This window comes from Glandiceps talaboti, chromosome 18 (assembly GCF_964340395.1).
Source record: "Glandiceps talaboti chromosome 18, keGlaTala1.1, whole genome shotgun sequence".
Lineage (NCBI taxonomy): Eukaryota > Metazoa > Hemichordata > Enteropneusta > Spengelidae > Glandiceps > Glandiceps talaboti.
The window spans coordinates 18,076,933-18,104,101 of record NC_135566.1 but is presented as its reverse complement, the minus strand read 5'-3'; the positions used below and the strand labels follow the sequence as shown (position 1 = coordinate 18,104,101).

Here is a 27,169-nt window from a genome sequence, read left to right as displayed (position 1 = left end):
TAGTTTTGTAAATTTCTAGGGAGGAGTTGTTGTGTGAAGTTCACGATTTGGACCATCTCCATATTTCAAAACACGGGGCTAAATAACCCACGGTAAGTAAATTCAGACGAAGGTATTCCTTAATGACATTCTTCTCCGATTTTTGCGTCTTTGATCGCTTTCATTGAGCTAGTTTTATGGACTTATGTGTTTCGATCTCGCTTCGTAATCAGATATTTTAGGCTCAGCTCAGTCATTCATTCCTTCGTTGACATTTTGGACTTAGCTGAACTATTTGACAATATTTATCAAAATCTGTCTTTTGTTGGTTGTTATGAGTAGTTAACAATCAAAGGTACGTCCATGGCTTTACGGAACAGCCATTATTTGATTTGGATAACGATATGTTGGTGACATGTGATGGCTACATCGATACTCCTTCATTTGTCAGGTCAAGTTATATGTACCAGTGTTTGATTGGACGTTCCGACAACACGATCGTATATATGTACCATTGTCGGGAAGTTGTGTAATGTATCAAGTATGTACGCATATGGATCACTACGAAACGGTTTAAGTCAATCTACAGTCGTAGGTCAAGGTCATCGGCTTTAGGGTCGCACTGTTTGTAAACTAGTAGAATTTACACGCCATCGCAATAAACAAATGTCTCTGCAAAGTTACCCGTGAAATATATCTTTTTCTAGGTCATTGCTGTTCATTGCAAGACCTCGCGTTATTTCTCTCCGGAAGCCTTCTTGTCACATACGTTAGCATCACATACCAACCCATCAAAACTAGCTGTATTTTACCATGATGTCATACTGTATGTGTAATAATGTTTGTTGGTTGGTGTTTGTAACTGTACAAAACAAATGTCGGGTTTTATGTAACCTTGAGTTTCCAACTTTTTGAGAAAGGATAAAGTTTTACTCCCTGTCACAGTTATTTTAACAAATTTAGGGATACGTGGTATGGGTGTTAGTCATGTATCTCCTATATGTGTACATCACATAGGTAATACTGTACATAGAACAGTGGACTGACTAGCACTAGATGTAAATTTGTATTCAATCTAGGGGGTTCAGTTGGGGTTTGGGTGTATTAAGGGATAGGAGTAGGGGGGTAGACTCCCTAGCTTAAGTATCTTTGTCAATGAGTAGAAACTGTTCTGCAAGCATCTCATCAAATTCTAAGGGGTCACTCTTTTATTCTACATGTATATTTACATGTAATTTCTATAACAAAACTAACACAAACAGTCAACTGTCATTGTCAGTCGTCATTAGTTTTAGTGTTTCATCTTTTCTCGTTTTAGTAAATGATCTAATTAAGAATCAAGTTATTTGAAATGAACTAAGAAACATACTCATTAGTTCATATTAGTAAAGGAACTCCGATGAATGTACTAAGCAAAAACAAGATTATAAACCCAGATAATAACTTATTAATATTATGTTATACATGTATCTTTGCAGTATGCTAACATACATGTAGCTTTTACTCTGATAAATTAGATATTATTCCCCAATATTTTTCTTTGTTCAGGCAAAGAAAGTATGAGTGGCCTAAGGGGTCCTTGTCCCTACCCGTCACAAGACGGGTAGTGACAAACCCTTAGGTGACAAGTATTTTCTAACTGAATGAAGAAAAAATATTGGAGATAATATAAGTATACTATACCTCTTCAAGCACAATTATGAAAAATTGAGAAAAATAATTTAGATTTAGAACATTTTGAATTATATTTAGGACATTGCAAAACCAGTGACATAGACACGGGTTGTCGTGATGTAGAACAAACTCGGTGTATAATCCATATTTTCTGTTCAAGGACAATAACTTGGCTTGAGTGTGGGATAATCAGCTGTAGCTTAAAACGTCGATTATTACTTATTTCTCAGCATATCACTTCCTACACTTGTAGATAATAGTCCCTTTCAACTAGTATGTCTGTTATTACATGTAATTGTTTTCACAAATTCAGCGATTGTGTCATTACCACATTACTTCCTATATACAAGCAAATTGTACTAACAGTCCTCATTCTCCTAAGGGGTATTTGTTTGTAAACAAGCAAATACTAATTAGGCGAAAGAGGAATTGCTGTATGTGTATAATATAGTAACTTTTACCGTACATTTGTACGTACGTACGTTACATTGTACATCTAACAGAAATGAAAGCCAATCTGTTTGTAATAGTGGTAGAGTGATGTTTCCTTTTCAAAACTAAACCAAATGAACAATATGAAAATATATGAGACATGATGAATATCCCAACTCATGTATATTGTACATGTACGTATATGATGATGATTTCATCTGAAAAGACCAGCATGTAAGAACAATCCCCACCCCCAGATCTTTGAAACCATCTCAGTACACTGAAAGAGACACCCAATGCAAATATTTAGACATGAAAATGTTTAGTGTCAGGATATAAAAATTTTACAGTTTGTATGAGTTTCTTATCGTACCTGACTTACATGTAGCTGCCATCTTTGTTTTCATCATGATGACGATACTAGTGCAGTACATGTAATTGCTTTCAATTTTGTGACATTTCACTTCTTGAGGCATTGAAGGGAATTTTGACAAGAAAATACAAGAAATAATTCTGAGAGAGGTTTCATGTACCAATACCTGATGTATAGTCATCATCATGTGTTACAAATGAGACAAAATTGTGGGAATAATGTTCACAAAATCAGAAAAATTGAAAATGTTGTCATTAACCATCTGTCGGTTAATTTCATTTAATATGACCATGTTAAATCGTTCCTAGTACTAGCTTTGAAATGATTGAATTTACCTCTAAGCTGTGGGTAAGACAACGTTGTCAAGGATCAACTACATGTAGCAATGGTGAATGATTCTATGGCCAAATAAAAAAAGTTGTTTGGTTCCGGTTATCCGACTCCACCTAGTTTTTCATGCCAACCCTAAACTGTTTTTTACATATTCATTTTATTCCCAATATTTTGATTTGTTCAGCCAAGGAAAATACTAGACTTGTAGTGACAACCCATTGGACATGAGTATTTTCCAGCTGACTGAAGAAAAATATTGGAGAATAACATAATTACACGAGCACCAGTCATAGCAAAGAAAAATCGGGGAAAGTAATGACAAGTTTGAACGTTTTGACTCATATTTTGAACACAGCAGAACCAGTGACGCGGACACGTGTTGTCATGACGTAGAACAACCAGAGTATATATTCCATATTTTGTGTTCAACTTGGCCTGTGCATTGTAAAATGGCTAAACTCTCACACCATCCTATCTGATTCATTTAGAAATTTGTATATTTTACATGTATTGCAACATTGTAATGGCTAAGCCTTCACACTACCCTGCAGTATCTGATTCACTTAAAAATGTGTATATTTACACGTATTGCAATATTGTAATAGTTACTTGTACATTGTAAGCCCTCACACTACCCTACAGTATCTGATTCACTTAGAAATTATGTACATGTATTTACATGTATTGCAACATTGTAATGGCTAAGCCCTCACACCAGCCTGCAGTATCTGGTTCATTTTAATAGAAATGTTTACATGTTTTTTTTACATGTATTGCAACATTGTAATAGCTAAGTCCTCACACTACCCTGCAGTATCTGGTTCACATAGAAATGTCTAAATTTACATTATTTTACAAACATGTATTTCAACATTGTATTAGCTGATATAACTTAGTTGTCACTGCCTACTTCCATCTAATAATTCCAGTCAATAAGTTCGTTAGGTGTCAGTGTCAAATCATTACAGTGCATATAATAACAGGATTCCATAATGTGTGCGTGCAAGTGTGGTGCATGGTACATGCATTTGTACAACTTACAAGTGCTTATGGTGTTCTCTACAGCTGTAAGTTCTAGGAGAGTAGCAAGCGAAAGTATAGCAGAAAAGAAAAAACATGCACACAGGTGCAAATACTGCTGAGTACCCACTCTGGCATGCACATGTCATGGGGTTATGTCATTATCGCATATGTTTATTTAAAATGGTGAAATTCTGTAAAAATCAAACTGTATGATCATGCAATTTCATATACATGTGCAAGGAATGATTGTACCCTCATTTGCATATCATTTACATAATTATCACTACAAAGCATTTCATTTTGGGGTACAGTATTTTGTTAAGGGCAGTAAGCATGTAATGTCTACCTGAGTTCCAAAAGTATAGTTCAATGTATTGGAAACTACATGTATGTCAGTTTTACCATATACCCCCTTTTTGTTACCGGGTTCCCCAACCTTAGCAAAAACACTAGGGTAGCCAAGATAAGAAATTGTAAGCAATGTGACACAGTCAAAAGCTATTTAACGTTGGATAGCAGTCTTCGACTACTTTGAATAACTTTGGTTTAGGGCTGTGAGGTTGATTTCAGCAGACTGATGAGGCCTTAGAGAACAAAAGTGAAATTTACTTCATCTTAGCTGCATTTCTTATTAAATGTTTTAGAGACCCAGAATAGTCAGTTCAACCTTGCATTGTACTGCCTCTCCAAATCTAATCGATGAATATTGGCAAACTGGGCTCCAAAGAGACATGCTATACACTAGTGCACAGCATCATGGGAAGTAAACAGTTAAAAACTTTTGCACCTCTTTAAATCATGCCTGAACAATGCTGAGGCTTTTAGGAGGTTTTGAGCCCCTAACTGTTTTTTCCCATAATACTGTGTTCCCATTTAAGTATCATGACCAGCCAATAGAGGGGTGCCTAATTTACATAATATCATGACCAGCCAATAGAGGGGTGCCTAATTTACATATATATCAGCATATCAGACTTGAAATTGACAAAAGTGAATTGATGTTTAGATTTGCAGAATTGCAGTGACGAGACTCAGTCATCTGATGTGAACAGACACCTGACCATAGTATAGGTGGTTGCTGTGTTTACTGCTCATATTGAGATTCATGTGTTCTCACCATGCCATCTATACCTGCAAGGGTTTCCAATATCAGAGATCCACAAGTACAGGCACTCTTTTCTGAAGATGATCCGGAAAAGGTGTTTGAAGACCTGCGAGAGATTGGGCATGGAAGTTTTGGAGCAGTATATTATGTAAGTTTGCATCAACTAAATTCATTTTGAATGTTTTGTTTATGGGGATACCGTAATGTGATTATGTATATATGTATGTCTACGTAAGTATGTCTGTGTGTGTATGTGAATGTTAATGCATGTATCTACATATTATGGCTATGTACAGTAATACTGATGTGTTTTGTCATTGTCTGTGTATAGTAAAGTATCTACATGTATGTCTGTCTCTAGTAATACATCTATCTGTACATGTACATGTATGTGTCTGTACAGTAATGTATCTGTACATGTATGTCTATATTTATGTGTGTATCTGTATCATATCTGTCAACAAGTATGTATGTATGTATGTATGTATGTATGTATGTATGTATGTATGCATGTATGCATGTATGTATGCATATATGTATATATGTATATATGTATGTATGCATGTATGTATGTATGTATGTATGTATGTATGTATGTATGTATGTATGTATGTATGTACATGTAATGAAGTAAGTGTGAAAAATAGTTGTGTAACTGTGGCTGAGTTGACCCAGAACAAAAGAATAATCCTATATTTGTATCTAATCCTCATGGTTCTACTGATACAATAACACTAATGTGAGAGTCTGGGATTGAAACTAAAAGGTAACAGATTACAGCTAACTTGTGCTTAAATTAAAAGCATTATTTTGTTTTGCAACCGTTGCCCACAGACAGCCATTTTGTCTGTGCTGTGCATAGTCAGGGCTTGAAATTAACTTTTTTCTTTGGTATTCCTTGCGGGCTACCAATTTCAGAAAGTGGTAGCCCAAGGATGGTGACCAGTAGTCCCATATTCCTGAACTGAAAACAGAGTTCCTCTATTGGAAATATGTGTTATTAAAATACTTTCATGTCTATAAATCTTCCATCCTTTAAATCAACGTATAATCAGTGTGGTAGCCTGAGGGGGTTACCAGCTGCAAATTATGATAGCCCATGATAAAAATTGGTAGTCTGTGGACACGGGACTGCTATTAATTTCAAGCCCAGATAGTGACGCAGTTCTAATGTAATATATCTATTGTGTCTGATAAATTGTTCTTCAGCATATTCATTTTAACTTGAATCATCATGGTCAAATGTTAGGTGTATGACATTTTTGTATATCTTTTGTCATCAGGCCCGAAATCAGAAGACCAGCGAGGTAGTTGCCATAAAGAAGATGTCATACAATGGCAAACAGTCTCAAGAGGTACTGATACACTTTGCAGAGTCACTGCTCATGACACATGAGCTTGAGCGTCATCCTGGACACTGTTCAATGGCGTTGCTTCCGATGATATTATTTGTAAAACCAGCCTTTTTGGCATCAACACAGTGTATATTATGAAGTGCAATGTTTTTGCTAAGATTTTGGGATCCCTGATAACAGAGTAGTGTAAAATCTGATCAAACTTGCTTTAAGCCTTGTAACCTTAATTTAGTAGGGAACCCGGATAGACTTTACTTTCGTATCGACCTCAACAAAAAACACTGAGATAAATTTATAATCACACACTTAACAATACACATAATTGGATAAAGTTTTAAAATATTGTGGCACATGTAGAAATCAGTGCCTTATGAAGTGAATCTTGTGATTTTAACAAGTTTTGTCTGCTGCCTTCAATCAAATGGCGTTTTCAACATTGAGTTGTTGACTATTCATGTTTTTATCTTCTCCTTAGAAATGGCAAGACATAATAAAAGAAGTGAGGTTCCTGAGTCAACTTCGCCATACTAATTGTATTGAGTATAAAGGGTGTTACCTTCGAGAACACACTGCCTGGGTGAGCTGTTTCCTAATCTTTCATTTGTACTGTGTGAGGTGTATATTTTGTGTTTATCAGTGTGTATGTGTACTATTAGTACTTGTTTTTCTAGCACAACTGAATGTAGGTAGTTCAGAAATGCTATGGGCAGTGGAATTTGTGTGTGTCTGTGTCTCTCTGTCTGTTTGTGTGTGTGTGTGTGTGTGTGTGTGTGTGTGTGTGTGTGTGTGTGTGTGTGTGTGTGTGTGTGTGTGTGTGTGTGTGCGCGCACGTGCGCGAATGCATGGATGTAAAAATAACATAAAATCAAAAACCACCACACTGATTGCCTTTGTTTTTGGTGGCAACATTACTTAGGGTATGTACATGTAGATGGAAAAATTGTTCAACTGAAAATGATATCAGAGATGTGCAGAAAAAAAAATTAAATCCAAAACTACATGTACAGGGCAGATTGGCCTGAAATTTGGTTTGTATGTTCTTTGGCCTGTGTAGATGAAGGGTTGTTCATGACCCAAGTGATATGCTTAGAAGTCATGTGAGTATGAGTACAGATGGTGAATGTCTATGTATTTTTGAGTGAGGACATATTAGTGTGTTTGAATGCAATATATGTATGGGTATATGTGTACATTTGTGTGTGAAACTTATGCTTATTACAAGTTTCATTTGTATTAGTTTAATGCACAATGTGTCTTTCTAACATAATTTACTTGTGATTTCTGTAAGAAATGAGTACAATGTACGGTCTGTCCTTTCCTGCATTTATAGATGAATTGTTTTCCTAGAGTGGTGTAATAGCCACAGACTTGTATCGCAGACATATTTTGTCCATTTATATATATATATATATTTGTGTTGATTCAGTGAAACCCTAGTAGTTATGATTTGATGGTTTTTCTTCACTTTCAGCTTGCCATGGAATATTGTATTGGATCAGCTTCTGATATTATTGAAGGTATGTGGATGAATTCTAGCAGTATTTTATACCTAGCAAACATAACAATTTATTCTCCTGAGCTAGGAAATAACATGAACTAAATAGTATTTGGTTAATGTGTCATGCGTGTATGTAAGAAAGCTTTCCTCTACAGCAAATCAGTGTACCCTTTAACTTTAAGCCAATTTGACCTCCACTGACACAAAGTAACTACTTCAGACCAACCAAAATTTGGTATTCCCCCTATCCGTTATTATATGGTGACTCACAAGAAAATGCACTTTTCATCGTTTTGAACCATAATTCAATATTTTATCATTTATTAGTGGGCATATTGCAGCAAATTAAGTGCCTTCAGAATGCATCAATATTTTAATTTGCAAAAAAATGTCACTGACTTCATGTATTGCAGCGAGTTAAAAATGATTGTTCGTTCATCATAATATTTGTGATAGAATTCTTTTGATATGTGTTTGGAGTGAATTTGGCTTTTACATTTCTTTGTGTTCGTTATTTTTTTTTTATAGTTCATAAACAGCCATTAGAAGAGCTTGAAATATCAGCTATTTCCCATGATGCTCTACAAGGACTGGCATATCTTCATGCCAATAATCGAATTCATCGGGATGTTAAAGCTGGTAACATATTACTAACAGACAACGGTACTGTAAAACTTGGTAAGTCACCAGTGTTCATGTAGTGTGTGAATCGGCACAATTTCCCAGTGTAGTAATCATAGATGTGTGGAATTACTATTAAAAAGGAACACATTGTTGGTATGTTACAGACATTTATTAGCTTCCAAAGGGGAGCTTAAACTTTAAAGGCCAGGGTTTCAATCCCAGGTTCTCACATTAGTGTTATCTTATCAGTGGAGCCATACAGATTACATGGGATTATTCTTTTGTTCTAGACCAACGTTTTCTAAAGCTCTGCCAGACAACTTTTTTTTTAAACACGCCGTCTGTTGTCTGTCTGTATCATCCATATCTCAACAAAAACAAAAAACCGTGGCTGCTACAAGATGAAATTTGGCATAGATAGTCTGTGACTAATACAGGAAACTGATTAGTTTTTGGAAAACATCGAATGAGTATTAATGATGTATTTGCATCCTTTGGTAATTTAACTTAGATCAAAGTCATAAATAAAGTGACTCCATGACTCTTAAAGAGAGAGGATACTTTATGAATTCACTATATTGATTAACTTGGATGTGAATCGAGATTGAATGCATTGCTTTCAGTCACTTTCATTTATCAGTATGGAGCCTGACATCAGTCAGAACTGAGGCGGAAGTGGGCATTGGTAGTGAACTCCCATTAAATGTGTACATGTATACATAATTGTACAGCACTTCTGAACTTCACTTAGTATTGGATACTGGCGCTTTATAAATGAACAGCACCTCTGAACTTCACTTACTGGTGCTTTATAAATGACTTGATTGATTGATTGTCGACTGTTTGTATTGTTATACAGTTACAATACATAATAGAGAAATGCCCAAAAATTAATTGTTTACTGCCATTAGTATTATTTTGTTCACAAAATTCAATAATTTCTATTTTCATGGATCAGTATTTTTAGCCAAACAAATATTTGAGTACTAATTTTGGCAATTTTGACTTGTTTCACAGCTGATTTTGGTTCAGCATCATTTGCATGTCCTGCCAACTCATTTGTGGGGACACCATATTGGTAGGTTAACAATATTTTCAAAGTGTGTCACATGTTCACCTCATGACTTTCTCTGGGTGTGCGTGTTTGAGTGAGTTTTGTGCTATGACAGACTTTGTGTTCCACTCATACAAAATATATGTGTTCTTTGACTTGAAGCTTGGTGTTAATATATTTCAGGGAAAATTCAGAACAGATCACATGTACACATGTAGTGATTGTGAAATCCTTAGTAGAAATTGATACAGTGTGTGTCTGTCTGTCTGACTGTCTGTCTGTCTGTCTCTCTCTGTCTGTCTGTCTGTCTCTGCCTGTCTGTAGTGTGAATAGTGTAGCGCAAGATACCATGTGGATGAGCAGATGGATGTGATGTGTGTATGTATGTATGTATGTATGTATGTATGTATGTGTGTGTGTGTGCGTGTGTGCGACATACGCACACATACGTATGTATGTATGTATGTATGCATCATGCAACAGTATATATGCATACATGCATGTAACAGTATATTTACATGCATGAGTGTGTGTGTGTGTGTGTGTGTGTGTGTGTGTGTGTGTGTGCATGCATGTGTGTATGTGTGTGTGTGTGTATGTGTTAAAGTGTGTGTGTTTCAAATTGACTGTAGACACTGATAAATATCACAACTTGTTTCTGTCAGGATGGCTCCTGAAGTTATACTTGCCATGGATGAAGGACAATATGATGGCAAGGTGGATATTTGGTCCTTGGGAATCACTTGTATTGAACTAGGTAAGTTGACAACTAAACACTGTGCTATGGCAAAATGTCTGTGTGTGTGTGTGTGTGTGTGTGTGTGTGTGTGTGTGTGTGTGTGTGTGTGTGTGTGTGTGTGTATGTGTGTGTGTGTAAACAAGTTAAAAGTCAAAAAACGCCAAACTGATTGCCTTTGTATTTGTTTTTTTGTTTTTCACATGTAACATGTGCAATATTGATCAAGAGAGGGTCAAGTCAAACAATAACAGTGTGTTTTTTTCTCCTGAATGTGTCTCTGGTGGTCAACTGTACCAAGGAAACACTGCCACCTAGTGGTCAGCTGTAACGGAACAGGTAAACAGTCATTATAGGTAGTGATCTAACTGGCTATACTTTGTTGAGAAAGGTACATAACAAAGTAACGTGTTGTTTATTTCAGCGGAGCGTAAGCCACCACTCTTCAACATGAACGGAATGAGTGCCTTGTACCACATTGCACAGAATGAACCCCCAACTCTTACTTCAGACAATTGGACTGGCTATTTTAGAAGTTTTATAGAAGGCTGTTTGAGGAAGGATCCCCTTGAGCGACCTTCAGCAGAGCATCTATTATCGGTAAGTATTATGGTAGTTGTTACGTTATGAAGAGGTGTGTGATTTCTGATCAGATGGTTAGTGGTAAAGTTGTAAAGTTGAGTGCAGGCCTAGAATCACACCTATGCATCATGCTGCTTCTTCTTACTGCATGGCGGTCACATTTAGTGTAAAAATCCACCATTTGACAAAATGTCATAGAAACATAATTCAAGTATCTGTCTCTGTATTATCAGACATGACCTCCATCAGTGTCTTTCTATTTGACCCTGACCTTAACCTTCTGAGTGAAAAGTTTAACAGCAACGAAATCACTTTTATCCATAAATCACATAGAAGGAAAGATTTTGAGAGGTGACTGTGTGTTATTCTTGTTCTTTGCTAAGTGGGGTCCTAATTATAGATTTTATATGTGTTCCTCCATTAGCATCAATTTGTTACCAGAGAGCGTCCCACAAACACCATAAATAATCTCATAGAAAGGACCAAGGATGCTGTCAGACTGTTAGATGGCGAGGACAGAATGCCGAAAAAATTTCCAAAATTTTTATTTGACCATGAAGACGATGTGGAAGAAGGGAGTAATTTGGTATGTTGTTTTATATTGCAGTATACAGTGTTCATGGTTCCAAGAATCAATATGACAGTACAATATAGTTACTTTGGAATGGTAAATTGGAAATGAATGTGACGTTTTGATCTGTCTACTACAGACCTTGATCATACAATGATTTAATTATTCAGCATGAATGTCTCTTCTGAACATGGACCAAGGATAACAACTACCACCAATTTACGGACATATTATTCAGCCAGTTTGGAGATGAACATTAACGCTGAATAATTAAATCATTGCGTGATCAAGGTTCGTGGTTGACGGATCGAAACATCGCATTCTTTCCAATTTACCATTCCAAAGTAACTATCTTGTAATTTGTGCTGTCCTCTTGTTTTACATTGATTGATTATTTTCTTGTTCGGTGCACAGAACATTATGTTGTCTGGTACTGTACAAATTCTTTGATTGATTGATTGATTGATTGATTGATTGATTGATTGATTGATTGATTGATTGATTGATTGATTGATTGATTGATTGATTTGCAATAAATTAGAAACAATTTCATAATATTTAAATTTGTTATTGTACATACATTTTACAGACTTTTTACCAAAATTTTTGTTTTAGTTTCTTGCAGTTTATTAAGTTACAAATATGGACTTGTTATGTGTTCAATCAAAAATTCAAAATACATATAAATACCAAGTTCTCATCATCAACATGGTCACTTTATGATTAGGATTCATCGATATGATAATTAGATATTATTCCAGTTATATTTTTCTTCATTCAGCTGAGGAAACTGTGAGTAACTTAAAGGGCCTTGTCACTACAAGTCCAGTGTTTTTGTTTAAGAGTGGTAAGCAGGTAAAATCTACCCAAATTCCCCAGTCATTTTCCCGGGGTTCCTCATCAAATTCACGGTTCAATGTATTAGAAACTATGTCAATTTACCACATTCCAACTATCTGTTACTGGGTTCCCCAACCTTAGCAAAAAACACTGGAGTCACTAAACAATTGCTGACAAAACCCTTAGGTAACGAGTATTTCAGGCTAAACGAAGGAAAATACTGAGAAATAATATAACAATACCTCTTCAAGCAAAATTTATGAAATATTAGGAATAGTAATGGCGATTTGGACCTTTTTTACTTTGATCACAACAGTGACGTAGACATGGGTTGTCGTGACATAGAACAACCAGGGTATAAAACCCATAGTTTCTGCTCAAAGACAATAACTTAACTTGTGCATGGTATAATGCAATTATTTGATTACTTGTAGGATGACAACTATCCACTTGGCGGTAGTCTTCGACGGAGAGACGGCAAGGCAGACAGTTTGAACAGTGAACAAAGCAGTAATGTGAGTGGTAGTGGTAGTGTCAATAGTCTACCAGGCCCAACACCAGACGTTGTCCAGCCTTCATCTAGTGTTGTTCCCAGAGCGGTATGTTGCATTTCATAGTTATGTAGGATTACTAGTTGTAGGAGAAGAAATCCATCTACACAATACTATTGAGTCCATTGGTGTAACGTACACCTTAGTTTCTAACACTGCCATCATGTAAAGTCAAAATATATAGTGATGGGCGATAGGGCCACTCATCCTGCCCCTCACTCATCTAGTTTTTCTGCCCATTCTACCCCTTGCTTGTCCTCTTTTCTCACTCATCTCACCCCTCACTTGTCTAGCTTTCCCACTTGTCCTCCCCCTAGGTTGTCCATTTTTCCCATTCCTTGTACCCCCCCCCCCCACTTCTTTCTCCCATCTCGCCTCCTTCCAATCTCATTGCCATCACTCTGAACACGTATCTTTAATGCCAACCCCTCCCAATCATATTGACACCCCTCGATGTATTGCAACTGTTACTACATATTGTGTTACCGATAACATCTCCCTCCTGTCTTTAAGTTATTACACTGCCCCCCACCCCACCCCATTATATCATGCTGTAGGCTTCAGTAACACAAAAGATACACACCTGCTGTGATTCAAAACACACCAGAAACACCTGTGATGTACACCCGCTGTTGACATGCGTACAGGTGATAAGTCACAGTATACTTGTAAAAACAATGTAGACAACTGCTTATTAACAACCCCACTGATAAGTCTGAAGAATAATAAGCTTGCAAAAAAATGAGATGGCTCAGCGCAAGCAGTAGATATATATATTTATCAACTCTTCAAGCTTTTACATATAAGAGAACAAATGTGCTGTCATTATTGTGTTGCAATGCTTTTCATGTGCTCTACTTACTTGCTATTCTTTTCAATCTATGCAGTATATGCATTTAACAGAGCGGAAATGGTCTGAATTAAGTTTGACTAGTCTTGTAAGTCTATAATGTAATATGAAGCATGTTTTTATTTTTTCATAATAATATATATTTTTATTAATCTCACCTTTCCTTTGGTTAAAAATCCATGTACGAGTTAGATGTGCTTACTGTGTGTGATATGGTGTAAGTGGCCAAAGATGGAATTATTAACCCAAAACTCTAATAGATTTGTCAATAATGTATGATTCTGTATTTGTGATGGTCTTTCATTTATGTGGTCTCCTATGGATTACAAATTGTCAAAAGTTATTGAGGGTTGTAAAATGTTGAGCTGTGGTATGACAAATAAATTAGAAGAAAACAAAGCAAAATGTTTTTCTGATACAGTGATTGAATGTCTGCAGTGAGATGTTGCCGTCTTCAACCACTCTTGTTTAAGACTGAAGGGTTTTATTCAACCCTTTAATGTCACTTTATTATACTCTTATTCTGAAATCTACAAAAACAGTTCCATCATAATTGTAAGGAGTCATTGTCAGTCAGTTCTGTATGTTATCCGTAAAGTAAAGCTATCAACAAGACAGCACTTACTCCAACAGAGGCCTACAATACATGTACACATTGCTAGCTCAGATCTTTTGCCATTTACAGTTTTCCTTAGTTGGTAGCATGATATATTGTCTTTTGTCAGTCTAGTCGAACATTTCACTGTTTGTTGTTTCTTCAGTATTTACAAAGACAAATGTATGATGATGTCCGAGGTCTGTCAAAATGATTCAGAATTATGCAATCTCTCTAGCTGTATGTACATTGTTACACTGTAACATTGTCTATGGCATGTGTGTAAGAATGCTACAATGTTCAATCTTCTTTCTATATTAGGATTACTTGTTTGTGCACACAAAAAAGCTACAATTTGGCAAAAAACAGGATAAGTCTGTCTCCGAGAATGCTACAATGTTGGGTCCAATAAGAATGATACAATGTGTACTACAGTCTGTGAAAATGTTACAATGTCTGGTCTAATGTGTACACTCTGTAAGAATGATACAGTGTCTGTAGTCTCTGTAAGAATGCTACAATGTCCATGACAATGATAGAATATCTATAGTATCTAAGAATGATACAATGTCTATTGGCTGTCTCTAAAAATGATACAATGTCTATGGGTGGTTGCTAAGATTGATACAGTGTCTGAGAATGATACAACGTCTGTCTATTGACAATAAAGTATGAAGCTGTGTCTTCACAAATATTGCAATAACTAGTTTGTGAAAGAAAAATAGGATCAGTATGTGTCAGAAAAGGATTCATTGTGTGTTGTTAAAGTCTGTTGGAGTTGGTGATACATTGTTGTATCTTTATGCACAAAATGGTACATGTTGAGCATTAAAGAATGAAAGGTTTAGTCTGTTTCAACCATAGTTGTCTAATTCCTGTGTTGTGTAGCCTGTCTGCATGGTATACCATACTCCCAGTTTTTTTATCATCACCACAGCACTGTAGAAAAGTAACACATAGTAGTTTGCATGTTAATATTATGTAATAAATGTGTTAATATAAAATAGAATTAGTACTAAGATAGTGTATCAAGTCTCGTGTTTTGGAATCACATCTTAAGCTAAATAAACAATGGCTACCACATCATCAAAACATAGATATTTGACTATCATGCATTGTCTTAATTTGACAATATTGACCACATAAGTACCTGGCCATTGAATGATATGGTTGTATGTATCTGGCTAATCATTCATATATGACTAACTTGGTATACATGTGTATTGACACAATAGTAAATGACCTTTCATGAAGTGTATGACCATTCATTGATATGGTCTTGTCTAGTCATTAATTGGTATATTAAAAAGGAACTAGCTATTCATTATATGAAAGTAACCGACCATTCATTGAGGTAAAAGTAACTGGCCATTCATTGATGTAAACCTAACTAGCCATTCATTGAGGTAAAAGTAACTGGCCATTCATTGAGGTAAAACTAACTAGCCATTCATTGAGGTAAAACTAACTGGCCATTCATTGAGGTAAAACTAACTAGCCATTCATTGAGGTAAAAGTAACTGGCCATTCATTGAGGTAAAACTAACTAGCAATTCATTGAGGTAAAACTAACTAGCCATTCATTGAGGTAAAAGTAACTGGCCATTCATTGAGGTAAAACTAACTAGCCATTCATTGAGGTAAAAGTAACTGGCCATTCATTGAGGTAAACTAACTAGCAATTCATTGAGGTAAAACTAACTAGCAATTCATTGAGGTAAAACTAACTAGCCATTCATTGAGGTAAAAGTAACTGGCCATTCATTGAGGTAAAACTAACTAGCCATTCATTGAGGTAAATGTAACTGGCCATTCATTGAGGTAAAAGTAACTGGCTGTTCATTGAGATGAAAGTAACTGGTCATTCCGGTAAAACTAACTGTCCATTCATTGAGGTAAAAGTAACTGGCCATTCATTGAGGTAAAACTAACTAGCAATTCATTGAGGTAAAACTAACTAGCCATTCATTGAGGTAAAAGTAACTGGCCATTCATTGATGTAAATGTAACTGGCCATTCATTGAGGTAAAAGTAACTGGCTGTTCATTGAGATGAAAGTAACTGGTCATTCCGGTAAAACTAACTGTCCATTCATTGAGGTAAAAGTAACTGGCCATTCATTGAGGTAAAACTAACTGTCCGTTCACTGAGGTAAAAGTAACTAGCCATTCATTGAGATGAAAGTAACTGGCCATTCATTGATATAAAACTAAATGCCCATTCATTGATGTAAAAGTTGCTGGCCATTCATGGAGGTAAAAGTAATGTTCATATACTCACATGAGTTTATAATAGTACTATGATTAAGTACTTTAACCATAGAAATATATTTTTTTTAAATTAGATTAAAATAATTTTTATTTGTAAAAGATAACATATACGGAGAGCATATTAAATGGTTTGCCATATGAAATGTTTTACATCTAACAATATCACAATTTATAGTAATTTCAAATGCCAGATATTGAAGTGACATTAATTTATATCATGATTACTTTGCCATACAGAATTCTAATACCAGTTTAAGTAGTTTGGAAGACAGAGAACCCTCAAGGCTTCATCAAAGTAATAACCACTTCGCCACGATACGTCCAAAGACAATAGTAAGTGCACAGGCCATGGAGCACCAACGAGAGAATGAACTGAGGGAGCAAATGTCTGGATATAAACGAATGAGGCGACAACATCAGAAACAACTACAACAGCTGGAGAATAGAGTAGGATCTGAAATGGAAGAACACAAACAGAGATTAGATAAAGAATTTGAACAGTTTATGCAAGTTAATTCCAAAGACTTGGAAAAACTACTGCAGAAACACCAGACAGAAATGGACAGAAAGGTATGTAACCTTATAACTTAGTGGCAACTCAGACATGGCTTCTCTTTAAGACAGATGCAACAACCGGTAACACTGAGGTAAAGCACTTTCTCTATGTGCTACTCTCGTTTATAGCATTCATACCAAGTGTAAAAGTATACTGTTTCAATTGGTTTATTTACAAGCCTAGCATGTGGCCTTTCTAATGTGGTTAATTAGCAAATGAAACAGTATACTTTTACACTTGATATGGATGCCATAAAGTTTATTTTGGTGTTATGGGTTGTACATACTTTGGTGGTAGAACTAATTTAGGGAAGGCCGACACGAACCCCCAAACCCACAACACACATAGTGACATACATGCTTACCACACTCCCTCCAAGACAGATTGACAGAATTGTGTATAATACCAATCACAACCTTTAAAGAGCAACTCAAACAGAGGATCATTTTTAGGAGTGATAAATACTTTGTTGGTAGAGCTAATTGAGGAAGGTAAAAGTAACTGCCCCCCCCCCCCCCCCACACACACACACACACGCACACACATACCACACTTCCTCCAAGACAGAGACTAACAGAATGATATGTAATGCCAGTCACAACCTTATAAAGAACAAATCAAACAGAGGATCATTTTTAAGTGTGATAAATAGTTTGTTGAAAGAGCTTATCGAGAGAGAACCACCTCCTTGGATCATATACCCAAACAGGGACAGTTTTAAAGGAATGGGTTACCTCCAGATATATCTCTTACATTACATTATGTAAAGGTAATGTAAGTTTAACTTTCTCTGAAACTGCAAGTCAGAATTACTTTTATGACGTTACAATTGTGTAATAGAACAGTTGATTACATAGTAGTAGAGATTTTCTGGACATTTTGTAATACGAATAATAAATTATATGATTGGATTGTTCATAAGAAATATCCAGGTTTGAGTTCAGTTAAATGCAAGTGATGGGTTGTATGCTTTCATTTCTAGTATACTGTGAGTATCTTTTAAATATGCCGAAAAAATTACATCCGAAAAATGCATAAACTCAGCTGTACACCTTTGACAGTTGTGTGTATTGTTTGTTTGTTTCTTTGTTTGTTGCAAAAGGTGAAATCAACAGCAACGGAAGAAAAGAAACTCTACAAGTCAATGTTACAACAGAATGAATTTGAATTGAAAAACTTCCAAGCACAGCAGAAAAGAGAATATAAACAAAATAAAGAACAAATGAAAAGGGTAAGTTTGTGTATGTTCTGAATTATGTGTGATGGTCTCTACCTTATTTGGTTGTTGCGTTGGGAGTAGGGAAACTTGACGCATGACAGTTTGAGAGAGTGGACAGTGCACTTTGGCTTTGTCAAGGGGACTGGGACGAAGCCAGCTTAGAAACGTGAATTGTTCTGAATTATGTGAGCCACTGTATTTAGTAAACTTACAAGGAAACAAGAGTGATTGGGCCAGAACTCCAACCTGAGATGTCCCAAAAACTAAAATATGCAAACGACAAGGCCAAACTGCCCACCTACTCTGTCACTAGCATAACATAAGGTTCTGTTATTATTACATACGTTTATCCTTAACAGCAGATTTCTAAAATAAATATAGCCATGCTTGGACTTGATTTTGTGTACATCGAGCAATTGTACGGTCATATTTTAATGATGTAAGTGTTGCACGGCAATACAAATACCAGCAGTGTGTATACATGTATGTTTGACATTGAAATCTCTGTGTATGATAATACCGCAAATTAGTAGATATGTACCAGAGATTACTTGCACCGGTCCACATGCATACTAGTAGTATTTGCACTGCAGTGTAATACCAAAAACATTACTGCATGCAAATGTTATCCAAATTAAGTCAGGATCTTCATTGAATGAAAGCATGTGATCGCACAATGTCACTTTTACGGAAAGTTGCTGTTTCGAATTTTACATGTGTAATAATAACAGAACCCCATTCCATGTGAGTTCCAGTGTGGGTACTCAGGGATATTTGCATTCATGCTTGCAGTGTTTTCTGCTGCACTTTCACTCACTATGGTCTTGAATGTATGGCCACAGAGAACACTGCAATCACTCATGCAAATACTCCGAGTATGCCATACTTCAACTAGTACGTCATGGGGTTCTGTCATATTAGTACCACTTTGAGCATGTGACTTGAATGGCATAATCAGACTCTTCATAGCACTCTTTATTTCACTTTCTTTAGGAACTTGATAGTTCAAAACTCCGAGAACATAAAGAAAATTTGCAACATCAACAGCAAGAAGCGGAACAAAATCTTGTGAAAAAACACAGAGAGCATGTTGAGCTAGAAATAAGAAAATATAAGCGCTGTCAGTTACTGAACAGACATTCGTCAGAACAAGATCAAGTTAGAGAGGTAAGTATAAATAGATTGCCATCACAAAATGTACACAACCAGTCTATGTGAAGTCTCCTACCCAACATAGAGGGCAGTGTTTAATGCAGTCTTCCTTGTGTTATAAACGATATGTAACTATTTAAATGTTCCCTTATGTTAATTACCTTACACAGATCTCACGCAAAAAGTAATGAGCACTCGTTGTTACCCCATAGAATGTGTGTACCAAATTTCATGTAACTAGGCTAAAGCCTCTTGGTTTTGAGAAAAATGATGATGCAGACAGGCATGCTGATAGGCAATATAACCACAACATAGGAGGTAAAAATGTGATTTATGGTCAGTGCCTGCAAATTATGAGTGGAGTTAATTATTTCAGTAACACTAGACACTGAGCATAATCAGTTGGGCTTCAACACCATGGGCACTATTTTTACAGCCACTATCACCAATTTATGTCTGTCCACATCCTGACAATTATGTATATGTTGTTAACAGGAACTCACACGAAAACAGACCATGAAGGATCAAGAACACATCATGTTACTGAGGCACCATGAATTAACTCAAGATTTAGAATATAAACACCTCAAAAGTATTCAAGACATGAGAATTGACCAGATGAGAAAACAGCAAATGACAGAGCTTGTTAATCAGAAAGAATACATGAAAAGAGCGGAGCGGGAATTGGCGAAAAAACATGCCTTGGAGACTAAACAACTACCAAAGTGTCTCAAGGTAAGTAAGAGGTTCTCAAAAAGAAAACAGGAAACGAAAGCAGGCATCGTAGTAAACTACAGCCTCTTTTATGGCAATGCAGTAAACCACAGCCTCTTTTATGGCAATGCAGTAAACCACAGCCTTTTTTAAGGCATCGTAGTAAACCACAGCATCTTTTATGGCATCGTAGTAAACCACAGCCTCTTTTATGGCAATGCAGTAAACCACAGCCTCTTTTATGGCAATGCAGTAAACCACAGCCTCTTTTATGGCATCGTAGTAAACCACAGCCTCTTTTATGGCAATGCAGTAAACCACAGCCTCTTTTATGGCATCGTAGTAAACCACAGCCTCTTTTATGGCATCGTAGTAAACCACAGCCTCTTTTATGGCATCGTAGTAAACCACAGCCTCTTTTATGGCATCGTAGTAAACCAAAGCCTCTTTTATGGCATCGTAGTAAACCACAGCCTCTTTTATGGCATCGTAGTAAACCACAGCCTCTTTTATGGCATCGTAGTAAACCAAAGCCTCTTTTATGGCATCGTAGTAAACCACAGCCTCTTTTATGGCATCGTAGTAAACCACAGCCTTTTTTAAGGCATCGTAGTAAACCACAGCCTCTTTTATGGCATCGTAGTAAACCACAACCTCTTTTATGGCAATGCAGTAAACCACAGCCTCTTTTATGGCAATGCAGTAAACCACAGCCTCTTTTATGGCATCGTAGTAAACCACAGCCTCTTTTATGGCAATGCAGTAAACCACAGCCTCTTTTATGGCATCGTAGTAAACCACAGCCTCTTTTATGGCATCGTAGTAAACCACAGCCTCTTTTATGGCAATGCAGTAAACCACAGCCTCTTTTATGGCACTGTCAAAGATGTACTTGATATCTTGAAATGTTGCAGAAAAAATATCAGCTCTGGTTTACGGGAAATAAAGCGGATGGCAGTTTACATTTTTCAATGGAATATGTAAATTTACAAGTATCATTTGGTATCAATGAATAATATCTAGTGTTTACACATGTTTTGAACAACTGAACAGCATATTTTGTTGTTGTTCGAATAATTAACCCGTTGCAGGATGTCACCTGTAATCAACAACATTACATAGTTTTTGAATTCATTCATTTACAGCAAAAGGAGGCATCAATAAAAAAACAGTATAATGACACATGTAAAATTCAACAAAAGCAGTACAAGGCACTGAGAGAGCAGGAAATGAGAAGGACGCCCAAGGAACAGCAGAAGTCAGTCAGTGCACGGCTGAAAGAAGAAAAAGAGAGAAAAATGTTAATACTAGGGGAACAATATAACCAAACCATAGCCAACATGCTGCAGTCACAATCAGTATGTACTTCAAGTATAGAACTGTGTGTGTGTGTGTGTGTGTGTGTGTGTGTGTGTGTGTGTGTGTGCATGTGTGTGTATGCATGTATGCGTGTTTGTGTGTGCACGCATGTGTATGTGCATGCATGCATGTGTGTGCATGTTTGTGTGTGTATGCATGTGTGTGTGCACGAGCATGTGTGTGTGTGTGTGTGTGTGCATATATGTGTGTGGGAGGGGGCAGTTATGGTTGTGATTTTTAACTACTTTACTAATTAATAGTGTAAGCACACATGTCAGTGGATGCTAATGTCCTAGCATCATATTTTGTTTCAGAACGTGATATTTCTATATTTTATCCATTTTTAGCTCAAACTAGATGAATCCCAGGAATCAGATATGACAAAGTTAAAAGAAACCCTAGATGAAGAAATGGAATTATTGAACGCATTTCAAACAAAGACTAAATTTCAAATAGAAATGCAACATGAGCGTGAAAGGCGGGATTTACAAGAAAGGGTGTCACTGAGAAGAGCACTACTAGAACAGAAGGTAACTAAATATTCAACATTATCATTAAATGGGAAAAATATAAATGGCATAAGGGGCCTTGTCACTATGAAATTTTGATAACAGACAACATCCTCTGTCACGCATTGAAATGGAGTTGGTGCTTTATTTGCATATCTGGGATCAGTTGGTGCTTCATTTACATATCTGGGATCAGGTGGTGCTTCATTTACATATCTGGGAGCAGTTGGTGCTTTATTTGCATATTTTTGTCATGTTCCTGCCAGCTTCATTAGCATAAATCTTGGTCATTTTAACTAAAGAAATTTGTAGGTGCATTGTCTTGTTTTCAAGGAAGTCGTCAATCTCTAATCAATAATCAGCGGCCATATTGGATTCTAAAATGACTAAATTTTTATATCATATTGTGACCTCTATTTCAAAAAAATTATGGTGACTCCAGAATATTTTTATTGTTTTTAACTGAGGATAAATTAGAGGTTTCTCAAACAAAGTACTACATTCGACTGGTAGCAAAAAGCCAAATCTATTTAAAACTGTAAATTAGAATCTAGTAATGTGTTCGTGTTTTCTTTCCTTGTTAGTGTATCTTATCTTCACGCAAAACTGCAATTTATTTTCATTCTTTCACAGATGGAAGAAGAGAAGATGAGACTTCAGAACGAGAAGTCTGACATGATTCGCAGACTGCATGAACGTCAAGCGAAGGAGATCGAAAATTTTGATGACGAAAGCATACGTATGGGATTTAGTGCAATGATTATTGCTGAGATGCAACGTCAAACATCAGATACAGATGGTGGATTCAGTGATGTCGCTACAGCACTGTAATACAGTGTTGATACAGTGCTGTAATACAGTGTTGATACAGCACTGTAATACAGTGTTTATACAACACTGTAATACAGTGTTTATACACATAGCTTACTAAAAAAAATGATGTCTTATAGCTAATCATGATGTAAAAACTCAGGAACAGTGAAGCTCACGAGGTGTGGCAATTCATAGGATGTTACAAAGAAAACGACTAACTTCATTGGACCAGCAAACCAACCACAGTTTGGACTGCATTGTCGGACCTGACTGTACTTACTTAAAAAAAAATCACATGTATTCAAACTTCAAAAAGCATCTTTTTTGTATAGTATCAGTAGTCTGGTTTTTTGAATGTTGCATTTTATTATTTACTACTGCCAATGAAAACAGCGCCAGACTTCCAATGCTCTGATATTTCTCATGAAGTGAATTAAAAGAGCAGAGCCAACTTCTTCCATAGTTAGACTAGTAATTCACACGCAGTCCTAAGACAGAGTTGCCATAGTTACAATGAGCCTAATCTAGCTTGATTTTGATGTACAAGCTGTATATATTAGAGATAAAGAAGTATATGATGTTGGCATGTCCTGTCTTCCTTCTCATCAGACTTTACTTACCAAACTGTCAATACATGCATAGAAATTCAGAGAAATGGCCATAGCAACCAAAATACTATATTTCATACCAACCAAACGGCTACATGCATAGATAGTCAAAGAAATAGCTATGGCAACCAAAAGACTATACCCATAGCAACCAAATGACTACATGCATGGACAGTCAAACAGCTATAGCAACCAAGAGTATATTGACAGCAACTAAATGACAACATGCATGGACAGTCAAACACAGCCATAGCAACCTGCAGACTACATTCATAGCAACCAAAAGACATTCATGGGCAGTCAACGACACAGCCATAGCAACTAAATAACTTCTTGCAGTGGCAGTCAAAAATATGTCCATAGCAACCAAAAGACTATATTCACAGTAACCACAAGACTAATGAATGAGTAGTCAAACACAGCTATAGCTACATAATAATTCAATGCATGGACAGTCAAACATAACCATAGCAACCAACATAACTGTCAAACACAGCCTTAGCAACCAAATAACTCCAATCAAGGACATAGCCATATAGTACATACCAAATTAACTTCACACACTATTAAAACAACCAGTAAACACCAGTGTAAATCCAAGCTCTGAAAAATCAAGATTCAAGTCAACTGTGTCTTCAGTCTGCAAAAATTACACAGTCTTGAAAAAGTGAATCAAGTTTAGGTGACAAACTGAGAAAATAAATTTGAAATTTTATCATCATATTTTTCTGATAGAATTCAAAACCTTCAAGTAGTTTAACACAGACTCTGTTTCATGTATCAATAACTGGCAAATAGCAAGGTGCAGCGCTGGGTGTGTGTTTCAAATCTAATAATGTGTATGATATGTTATAATAACAAACAAGCACTTAAGACATTTTTCTATAGCATATCACTGTTACGTATAGTGGGATAACAGGCTATTCAAATTACTCATAATATATACATGTGCAGTATCAATGAACTTGCCACAGAAAAGTTTGTCAATTATATATGTAAAAATGACTGGGTGGTCAAAAGTGTATTAAAAGGCTGTTGAGGTGATATAACACATTCTTGTATTGGCCGTAATACTTGTATACACAGGGAACCTAGCACTAAGATGTGCCCATCAAAATTGAAGTGCTCAGACGTGGCCACATCCTAGTGCTAGGAAGAGGAACACAGCCATGTACCAGCCATGTGCCTCACAGACCCGTTATAGGGTATATCTTTCCACGGTCCTGCTACACGACTGAATATAGGCCTGTTACATGGATGTGCGTACACCACCTCTGCATATCTGTGTACCATAGCTGTGCACAGCACACCTAGTACATGGTTTTGCACATCCATCTATGAGCTATGTCGGAATCATACCCTGTAGCAGTCCTTTTTCTCATATCCAACAAGCACTGCTCACACAACTGGTACATGACTGTAGGAAATATGTCTGTTACAGCAATATTCGCATAGCTGTTGCATGGCTGTGGGAAATACCTCTGCTACCGCTATGGTCATACAGTTGGTGCATGTCTGTGGGACATACTTATCTTACAGCAATACTCGCATAGCTGGTACATGGCTGTGGGAAATACCTCCGTTACAGCTATGCTCACAGGGCTGGTGCATGGCTGTGGGAAATACCTCTGTTACAGCTATGCTCACAGGGCTGGTACATGGCTGTACGTTGCAGCCGTGTGCAGGCCATAGCTGTTACAGGGATATTTTACACAGTCTCAGAGATGGTAAAGCCACTGTGGCTCTATCGGTACAGGTATGCACAGAGCCCTGTCCTAGCTATGTGACTGTTACAGCGGTGTGGCAGTTCCCTGTCATTACAGTTCATCGGCTGCCATCAGAGTTCAAGAACTGGTAATTTGATAAATGTATGGGACAGAGAAGAAAAAGAAAAATTGTATCTTAAAAAGAAAAAAAAAACGCTTTGGTGTAAATTGACGATATGCTTACTGAGTATAGCTAGTTTATAGAAACTACTGTCCTATATACATGGCTGACACCAAAAAATGTTGATAACTGTCAGCATCTCTTCACTCATCACACTGATACTTGTGAAACTATAAATCTTAAACACCTCATGAACCAGCCATTAAAAACTTCAAATCTCCTCTGAGAACGGATCAATAAAACCCACGCCAATACCTTCCAGAGGGATACAAAAGAAAAAATCCCTGAAGACTTTTTAGAAGATAGAGTTATAAAATACCCCCAACGCCCTCTAGAAGGTTACTACACAGATAGTATGTGTTATGTGGAGAAAAATAATTAAGTATTATTTACAGAATTTTAAAGCCATTTTGGTTTTTTGTATGCTTTGTTTTTTTTTTCCTTACTACAATGACATTTGAATGTCAGGTGTTTGTTTCAAAGCCAATCCACGGTTTGCTTAAGAAGGTATAAACACCTTGACACATTACAAGACAAGGAATGATAATCAGTAAGGAATCGGGATCAAACTGGAATTCTAGCACGGAAGACAGATTTGTTAGCTTCATCTACCAAGTTGATAACAATTACGCAGTGCAGTAATTCGATATTGTATTAACGTCTGACATCACTTTATACGTGATTTTTTTTTTATTTCTGAAAAATTGACATTGAGAGCATGTTGTAGCTGGCTGTGTATTTTGAAAGAATGACAACATATTAAATGTAATTCATTAAACAGTCATATTCAAACATGAGTCCTTGTCTGTGTGTCGGTGTGTCTGTTGTACTTTCGTCTGTTCACTGTACTTTTGTGTTACGTAGCTGTCATACCTTGTACGACAGTCATATTCAGACGTGAGTCCTGTCTGTCTGTTGTACTTTCGTCTGTTCACTGCACTATTGTGTTACATAGTTAACTGTCGTACCTCGTAAACAGTCATATTCAAATGCGAGTCCTTGTGTGACTGTGTCTGTGTCTGTTTTAAAGTACAAAAATGCTTTGGTGTTTCACTTGTGTGACGTGACATTTTTTACACACACTCGGACAACTTCAAATGCAAAAGAAACCATTATATATGTATATAGGTGTCATGCTAAGTGGGGATGTAGAAGACAAGTTACCATCATGTTGATTATCAGTTAGAAAGCAAACAAGTGAAGCCAGTAATATCACCAATCAAGTCCATGCGTAATCTGTTCAGCTAAAGCCTGTTTTCACTGCACTGAAAGAATAGCAATTTGCTTATCACTGTTCAATGTGATTGGGGAAAGGATCCTGCTGTGTGTGTTGTGTCTCTGTTATTGTTAGTCTAGAAGAGGTGAAGTGTATCTTTGTGTCAAAAATATCATGTCCTATGCGTGAAGCACCAAGCCAAAATCTTTCTACTGTACTTCGGCCTGTTCACTGTAGTGTTGTGTTACATCGTTAGCTGTCATACACTTGGCCCTTAATATCCTCATTTTTGGATACAAAGGCTAGAAGGTATGACAGCTAACGATGTGACACAGAAACTATCTAGTTTTACTTGCATGGTGTAAGGACTGAATGTGTTTACTATAATTGACACATATATATCTAGACTGTAAGATACATTGTGTTGTTCAACCCGAGTCAGGCTTCTGAAATTATGACTGTATTTAAAAATGCACTTACTGTAACCGGAACGTTTAATTGAAAATGTTTTGTGAGGTACAGTAACTTACTTGTAATATAGTACATCCTGAATCACCTGTGGATGAATATATTTTTTGTAGCTGTGTATATGATATGGTACAATATTAAAATCAAACCTATTGATACTTGTGTCCAAACCCCAAAATCAGCGCCCTCAACAGTGATCACAATTTTCAACCTGTTACTGCAC

General features: G+C 36.5%; 1 protein-coding gene across 1 annotated transcript; it reads left to right on the top strand.

Annotated features, from left to right (window-relative positions):
- LOC144448775 (serine/threonine-protein kinase TAO1-like) lies at positions 1 to 26,044 on the top strand. The gene is made up of 18 exons (XM_078139054.1): positions 1 to 92; positions 4,821 to 5,067; positions 6,203 to 6,274; positions 6,750 to 6,851; positions 7,746 to 7,791; positions 8,301 to 8,450; positions 9,414 to 9,474; positions 10,116 to 10,207; positions 10,611 to 10,786; positions 11,193 to 11,354; positions 12,614 to 12,778; positions 16,683 to 17,015; positions 18,104 to 18,232; positions 19,214 to 19,387; positions 19,868 to 20,107; positions 21,232 to 21,444; positions 21,793 to 21,975; positions 22,588 to 26,044. Exons 2-18 carry the CDS (start codon positions 4,933 to 4,935, stop codon positions 22,783 to 22,785), a joined length of 2,631 nt encoding a protein of 876 aa, XP_077995180.1. The 5' UTR covers positions 1 to 92; positions 4,821 to 4,932; the 3' UTR covers positions 22,786 to 26,044.
- The last annotated feature ends 1,125 nt before the right edge of the window (positions 26,045 to 27,169 follow it).